Genomic DNA, 8,474 nt, shown 5'->3' with positions numbered 1-8,474 from the left:
GAGTGGTGGCTGTGGTGATGTTGGTGGGTGGTGGTGGTGTTCGTGGGTGGTGGTGGTGGTGGTGTTCGTGGTGGTGGTGGTGGTGGTAATAGCGATGCAACACTGGAACATTAAGCAAAAGATGAACTCGTGAATTTTTATTGAAGGTGTTACATGCTCTTTCTCTTTCTCTCTCTCTCTCTCTCTCTCTCTCTCTCTCTCTCTCTCTCTCTCTCTCTCTCTCTCTCTCTCTCTGAAATGGGTCTCACTTGGACTTCAATTTGAGTTAAGGAGAAATAAATGAGTCGTGAAAGAGAGAGAGAGAGAGAGAGAGAGAGAGAGAGAGAGAGAGAGAGAGAGAGAGAGAGAGAGAGAGACAGACAGACAGACAGACAGACAGACAGACAGACAGACAGACAAACAAACACTCACACAACCATGAGCGGATTGAAATAAAACGTACAATATTGTGGGGGCGAAGGTTTGATGCTTTAATATATAGCACTACTCACTCCTCCTCATATAACACTGTATAGTATATATAGAGCATACTTTAGTATAACTTCCACGTACGTACGTATAGCAGGTTATAACGGGGCAGTACAGTGATACACCGTCAGGAGCTATGTTTGTAGTATAGTATGTATGTAGTGGGACACACCGCCCGTCGCCGTTGCAGGTACATATAGAAACGACAACGGGTATCAGGTGTATGGAAGCGCCCGCCCCTAACAGCACACCTCCAGCTTGGTGTCTCAGGGGCGTCCTTACAGAGGAGCGGGAGGACGAGGAGGGGCAAGGAAGGGCAACATTGAGGCATAGGATAAGTAAAGAGAAGTAATACGGGTGGTTAGTAGAAGTCTCGGTAATCACTTGCAGGGAAGGACAGGGTTGTGTGATCAGCAGTTGGCCTCATCGTCGCCTCTTCATTGTACTGAACTCCCCAAGGCCACCGCTCGTCCCCCACTCCACTGAGCGCTTGTATAGAGGTCGGAAGGCGTCGTTCTGGTCATCCTGGGTGGTGCCAAGGTCGTATAGGCTCCTCCTCCTCCTGGCAGTGACTGGAATCTCTATTGGTGGTCTCAGTTCCACTTGCAGTATTCCTCCATCCTCCAGGTTCCTTTTGGGGCGTGTTTCTTCCTTCTGTTCCTGCTCCTCCTCCTGCTCCTCGTCTTCTTCCTCTTCCTCGTCCTCGTCATCGTCAGGACGAAGCAAGAATCTTTGGTCGTATGTTGCCTTTTGGTCTTCATAGGCATTAGCTACAGCGTCGTCCTCCTCATCAGTCTCACGCTTTCTTCTGCTGCCAGTCTCACCTCCTGTCTCAACATTGCCTGCGCTCTCTTGCTTCTCCTCAGTGGTGGTCTGCTTCACCTCCTCCTCGTACCTGTCGCCGCCCAGGGTTGTGTCGGAGCGCTTCTTCATGGTGTCAAAGTCCCCGAACCCCTGACTGAAGGTGTCCCCGTGAAACCCACTGGCGCCCATGCCCATTCTACGCTTCTTCATTGTGTCAAAGTCCCCAAAACCTTGGCTGAAAGTGTCCCCGTGAAACCCACTGGCGCCCATCCCCATGCGTCGCTTTTTCATGGTATCAAAATCCCCAAAGCCCTGACTGAAGGTGTCCCCATGAAAACCACTGGCTCCCATCCCCATGCGGCGTTTTTTCATTGTGTCAAAGTCTCCGAAGCCCTGACTGAAGGTGTCCCCGTGAAACCCACTGGCTCCCATCCCCATGCGGCGCTTCTTCATGGTGTCAAAGTCCCCAAAGCCTTGGCTAAATGTATCGCCATGGAAGCCGCTCGCCCCCATTCCCATGCGACGTTTCTTCATCGTATCAAAATCACCAAAGCCCTGACTAAATGTATCCCCGTGGAAACCGCTCGCGCCCATGCCCATCCTACGCTTCTTCATTGTGTCAAAGTCCCCGAAACCTTGGCTGAAAGTGTCCCCGTGAAACCCGCTGGCGCCCATCCCCATACGACGCTTCTTCATTGTATCAAAATCTCCGAAACCCTGACTGAAAGTGTCCCCATGAAACCCACTTGCCCCCATGCCCATCCGCCTCTTCTTCATGGTGTCAAAGTCTCCGAAACCTTGGCTGAAAGTATCCCCATGGAAGCCACTCGCCCCCATTCCCATTCGACGCTTTGCTGGAGCTTCTTGATCGTCATCTTGGACTTCCCTCTTGCCTCGCTTGACGGGAGAGAAGTCACCAAAGTTATGCGTAAAGATCCCCTCGTGGAATCCCTGTGCGCCCATGTCGTTGGGAGCGCGTTTCCAGTCATTGGAGGCCAGGGAGAAGTAGTAAGGGTTGATGGAGCGCTTGAAGGAGTGCATGAAATGGTTGGGGAGATACACGTCGAGGTAAGGGTCGTGTTTCTTCACCGCCTCATTCTCGTAGTAGTGCGACTGAGGGTAGTAGGCTCCGTATTCCTCGCCGCCTTGACCTTCAGAGCCGCCTCCAGCCGCCGCCTCGCGCTGATATTCCTTGCTGCTTCTTTTCGGCGTTCTCTTCCCCCAAGACGCGTAGGGATCGTAGCCAGTACTATGCGTGTATGAATCGAAGCCGTTCCTCTTGCCCCAGGCCGAATAGGGATCATAGGCAATACTCTGCATGTATGAGTCGTAGCCGGCATCAGAGTCGCTACGCTTCGGCCAAGCCACCAGGGAGTCATAGGGCAAGTAGTTCTGGCCGTCCGTGGATCGCTTCACTACTGCCTTGGGTGGTGACGCCTCGTGGACACCTGCAATGATCATCAGTTGTTAGTAAGAGTCTAAATTTGTTACTCGTTCTTTGTTCTACTTGTGTACCTATTTTACCTTTTCCGTATCTTCGTCCACCCTCTTCCTACTCTTCCTATTTCTCTATCTTCCTATTTAATCCTATTCCTCTTTCTCATCCTCTTCCTCTTTCTCATCCTCTTCCTCTTTCTCTTTCTGTTCCTCTTCCCCTTCCTCTTCCTCTTCCTCTTCCTCTTCCTCTTCCTCCTCCTCCTCCTCCTCCTCCTCCTCCTCCTCCTCCTCCTCCTCCTCCTCCTCCTCCTCCTCCTCCTCCTCCTCCTACTACTACTACTACTACTACAACAACAAATAATGTACCATTATCAGTATATGCACCAGATGTCACTAAGGATGGATCAGTAATGTTGGCATCTGAGGTGACGCTAACACTGCCACTGACCGATGCTCTCACTTGCTCACTGATTCAAGTTCTTTATTTTAAAACCTTCTGGAGCAATTACTTTGTATTCCTATAAGAAAAACCCTGTCCGTTTTTCTTTTTTTAGTTCTGAATTATATTGATAAATGATTTCGCATCATATAAATAATGAAAAGACTAATTGTTTTGAAAGTGAATTTGCGAAAGGCGAATCATGTCTAGAATAGCGAATCTTCCAGCTCTCCTCATTTCCCAGCTCTCCCTTCGCAGCTCTCACTTAGCTGATGTGACGTGTGAATGAAAATATGTTAACCAAAACTAACCTAATTCTAACCTAACATAACTCTTAACTTTAACCTAATTTAGATTAGGTTAAAGTTAAGGTTCGGTTAGTGGCGTAGTGGATAAGGTGGTGTTCGTGGGATCGGGCATACGTCCACGCGTAGGTTCGAATCCCACCATGTACAGTCTTAAACACTTTGCCATTTGTCGAGTGGTTTAAAGTTACCTACATGTCACCATGGTACCCAGGTTCTAGGTGGTTGCACCCTAGATGAGCTTGGGTGGTGATATGGGCCCTAATATGGGTACCACTATAAATAAAATTGCCTGCACCACTAATGGGCGGAAGCTGAACAGCGCTTCTCATACACTCTTCAAGTGTGCCTACTAGTGCTATAGGCCTTAACGTAAAAAGAAAAAATAAATAAATAAAATAATAATCACACGTCATGTCAGCTGAGTGAAAGAACTGCGAAGAGGGAGCCGGGAACTAGGACTGCTGGAGGATTCGCTAATCTTGACCTGATCCCAAAAGGCTTTAACCCATTGAATACCATGACGCGTTTTCCTATTCCTTCTGCTTACTACTTGGCGATTTTATACCGCTTCAGAAACTTATGTGGGGATTAAAATAGTGAAGACTTTGGCCATTAATCTTCTGACCTCCATACAGCCCTCCTAATGCAAATAAAATGGTCTAATCACACACAAACCTCAAGGTAGAAATGAGTCTCAGTATTGAAGGAGTTAAAATCAAAAGTTGTCAGAATTCCGGATAATCCTTTTGGCTCTACCGATCAGGGCCAGGCAACCTCAGTGGGACTTTTATCCTTGCTTTTTGTTGGCCTTTTGTCACAACACATCTAACATAAAAGAATAAAAAAAAAAAAAAAAACCTAACCCTCTGACAGTGTTACCATATCGTTGTGTCCTTAGGTGAGAAAAGCATGATTCACACACACACACACACACACACACACACACACACACACACACACACACACACACACACACACACACACACACACACACACACCTGCAGGAGGCTGTGATGGCGCAGTGGGCGGGGGTGATGGGTGTGGGGCTGCGTCGTGGGCGTCCTGTGGGTGTGCTTGAGGAGGAGAGCCGCCCACAGCTAGCTGGGTCTGCTGCACCAACGCCCATACCACCATGATCTGTGGGCGGAAGTTGGTGTAAGTGTGAGGTAGTAGTAATAATAATAATGACAATAATTATAATAATAATAATAATAATAATAATAATAGTAATAATAATAATAATAATAATAATAATAATAATAAGTGAATAAGTGATAGTTTGTTGTTTTATTTGTTTGGATAGTTATTTATTTGTTTGTTTTACTTGTTGTTGTTGTTGCTGTTGATGCTGATCTTGGTTTTTGGGTCAGTGTTTATTGTTACTGCCACAACAATAACAAACACATGAAAAGTGCTTATACCCTTGTTACTACCCATAACTATACTACAATTGCTGCTGATAATAAAGTAAGGCTGCAAACACACACACACACACACACACACACACACACACACACACACACACACACACACACACACACACACACACACACACACACACACACCGCGTTGTGTAGTGGTTAGCACGCTCAACTCACAATCGAGAGGGCCGAGCTCGAATCCCGGCGCGGCGAGGCAAATGGGCAAGCCTCTTAATGTTTAGCCCCTGTTCACCTAGCAGTAAATAGGTACGGGATGTAACTCGAGGGGTTGTGGCCTCGCTTTCCCGGTGTGTGGAGTGTGTTGTGGTCTCAGTCCTACCAGAAGATCGGTCTATGAGCTGTGAGCTCGCTCCGTAATGGGGAAGACTGGCTGGGTGACTAGCAGACGACCGAGGTGAATTACACACACACACACACACACACACACACACACACACACACACACACACACACACACACACACACACACACACACACACACACACACACACACACACACACACACAATAAACTCGGCTCGAGATGACTGTTTTTATGTTTCAGGAAAGAGAGAGAGAGAGAGAGAGAGAGAGAGAGAGAGAGAGAGAGAGAGAGAGAGAGAGAGAGAGAGAGAGTGGCAGGAAATTGAGAAAGTATGGAGAGAGAGAGAGAGAGAGAGAGAGAGAGAGAGAGAGAGAGAGAGAGAGAGAGCTGGAGGGAGAGCGGGAGAGGGAAGGGAAAAAATGAGATAGTGTGAGAATCTACAAACTTCTTACACCTGACCACTCCCTTTTATCCTCTCTCTCTCTCTCTCTCTCTCTCTCTCTCTCTCTCTCTCTCTCTTATTTCTTTATGTGTATTTTTTTTCAGCTTCACCTGGCCATCCTAATTACTTTCACACCTTTTCTTTGTACCTGCAGAAACCCTTGCCACCTTTCCTCATCTCACCTCACCAGTGTCACCTGAGTCGCCCTGCTTCTCTGTTGAATGTCACGGTTTTTTCATTGTAACTTTTAGGAGTAATTATGTGGTGTGTTGTGGTGGTGGTTGTGGTCGCGGTTGTATTGATTATGTTCATAGTGGTGGTGTAGTAGTTGTAGTGGTAGTAAGGGTAGTGGTTGTAGTTGCCGTTGAAGTTGTTGTTGTAAGATAAAGAGTAATTTAGATGTTTTTTCTCTGTTTAAATGGTTTCTTATCTTTTGGTCTGTTTTTACTACTACTACTACTACTACTACTACTACTACTACTACTACTACTACTACTACTACTACTACCATCAACACCACCACCACCACCATAATGTAACCCTTTCAGCAGCCTAAGTGAGTGTCTTTCTTCAGGGTGGAATTCGTGGCCCTCTAGTCTTTGCTCTCTGGAAGGTTGAGGCACCGACCTTCCCTCTCACCTTTCCCCCACCTGTCACCACACTCACTCTTCCTACCTCCTTCCCCGTTCCCCGTCTTGTCGTGCTGAATAGCCCAGGCACACAGATGACCTCGAGAATAAGATGGCTTTCATTTTCATGTCATAATGTATTCTGTTAGAGAGAGAGAGAGAGAGAGAGAGAGAGAGAGAGAGAGAGAGAGAGAGAGAGAGAGAGAGAGAGAGAGAGACTTGGGTTTGGATTTTGTCGTAACAGTAGTAGAAGTTGTTGTTGTTGCTGTAGTAGTAGTAGTAGTAGTAGTAGTAGTAGTAGTAGTAGTTGCTGTTGTTGTTTTTGTTGAGTTTATGTTGTTGTTTTTGTTTCTGTTGGTGTTGTTTTTCATTCTTGTTATCGGGGTCTGGCATCTCAGTGAAAATTTTCTTATATGAGTTACCGTAGTTCTTGACCAATTACTTTATTTACGTAGAAAAATATAATAATGATAATAATAATAATAATAATAATAACAACAACAACAACAACAACAACAACAACAACAACAACAACAACTCACTCACTCACTCACTCACTCACTCACTCACTCACTCACTCACTCACTCACTCACTCACTCACTCACTCACTCACTCACACACACACACACACACACACACACACACACACACACACACACACACACACACACACACACACACACAACAAATAAAACCCATTTCCCAAATCTTGTTATCTTCTCTTTAATACAGTTAGACCACCACCACCACCACCACCACCACTACTATAAGGCCATCTATTTCTTCTCTACAATGGGTGTCTCCAGGGCGTTCCTCTCCCATACACCACAGCTTACAATGGTCCTCACAGCCCCTCGCAACCTCCATCACTTCCCCTCTATCATCTCAGCACACACTCACTCCTTCAGTTCCCTCGTGTGTGTTACAGCAAGTTGCATTCTCTCTCTCTCTCTCTCTCTCTCTGATATTTTTTTTATCTTATTTAATTTTTTGTGCGTGTGTGGTTGTCTCTCTAGATGGAAGGCTTTTCATTTGAGTGTCTGTCTGTCTTTTGTGTGTCTGTCTGTCTGTCTATCTGTCTGTCTGCCTGGCAGGTGTCTATTTGTCTATGTTTTTCTCTTTATATTTTGCTTTATGCTTCTGTTTTTCTTTTTGTCTGTCTGTCTTTCTGTCTAGCTCGCTGCCTGGGTGTCTGTCTACCTATCTGTGTCTTTCTTATATTAATAGGACTTTTCTGTCTGTGTCTGTACGTATTTCTCTCTGTCTATCTGTTCGTCTATCCGTCTGGTTCATATTTCACGTACGTTTCTACAAGATACATGATATATTTTGGGCGAAAATTTGCACGAATTACACACAACAAGAAAACAGAAATATTTTAAAAAGACAAGAGGAAAATGTTGTAGAAAAAGAGGGAAGAGAGAGAGGGAGAAAGAGAGAGAGAGAGAGAGAGAGAGAGAGAGAGAGAGAGAGAGAGAGAGAGAGAGAGAGAGAGAGAGAGATGATTATGCAGTCTTATTTTCATACTTTTTATCACTCTTCTCTCCCTCCCTTTCTCCTTCCCATTCTTCTTCCTTCCTTTCTTTCATTTGATTTCCACACACTCACTCACTCTCTACAAAACCACATTATGCAAAATCGCAGTGATATTACCCTGCCTTAAAGGAAAAATCACAGAATCACGACATTACTTCCATTCCATAATTCTTCAAACTCTTTTTCTTTAACAATTTTCCCTGTAACGATATCACTGAGCCAAGACACTGTACAACACCACCAAGTCGAACAGTGTCACGTATCGTCACAACACTGATCTTGCTAACTGCATGGCTCCCCTCCTCCTGGGGCGTCGTTGCACAAGGCTTTCTTCCTCTCAGCCCAATTCTATCCAACTCATCAATGCTAGAGTTAACCAGTGCTCTCAATACCTTTCTCTGGTAAACCCTGGAACTCCCTGCCTGTGTCTGTATTTCCATCTTCCTCTGACTTGACTTCATTTAAGAGGGAAGTTTTAAGGCATTTGTCCCTTTCCTGTGGCTAACTCTATCAGACTTGTAAAGGCGCTGCCCTTGGCTGGCTTCCCCCTCTTACATAAAAAAAAATAACAGACAATACACGAGTCTAACGTATTCCATACACGCATACAATACACTTTCTCCCGTGTTCCTTATGGTGTGAGCTGGACTGAAAGTGTAGCTTCC

The 8,474-nt window shown here is 45.7% G+C and overlaps 1 protein-coding gene across 1 annotated transcript in view; it reads right to left on the bottom strand.

Moving 5' to 3' along the window:
• Positions 1–446: 446 nt before the first annotated feature.
• Positions 447–8,474, bottom strand: part of LOC123502035 — a 198,258-nt gene continuing 190,230 nt past the window's right edge. The window contains exons 4-5 of the mRNA XM_045251189.1: positions 4,455–4,593; positions 447–2,720 (exon numbers count right to left, since the gene is read on the bottom strand). Coding sequence (XP_045107124.1) covers positions 892–2,720; positions 4,455–4,593 — 1,968 coding nt within the window. The 3' untranslated portion in view covers positions 447–891. The remainder of the gene's footprint in view (positions 2,721–4,454; positions 4,594–8,474) is intronic.

Source organism: Portunus trituberculatus, chromosome 10, assembly GCF_017591435.1.
Source record: "Portunus trituberculatus isolate SZX2019 chromosome 10, ASM1759143v1, whole genome shotgun sequence".
NCBI classification, from domain to species: domain Eukaryota; kingdom Metazoa; phylum Arthropoda; class Malacostraca; order Decapoda; family Portunidae; genus Portunus; species Portunus trituberculatus.
Note: the sequence above shows the minus strand (reverse complement) of the source record. Positions and strands in the feature narration are given on the sequence as shown.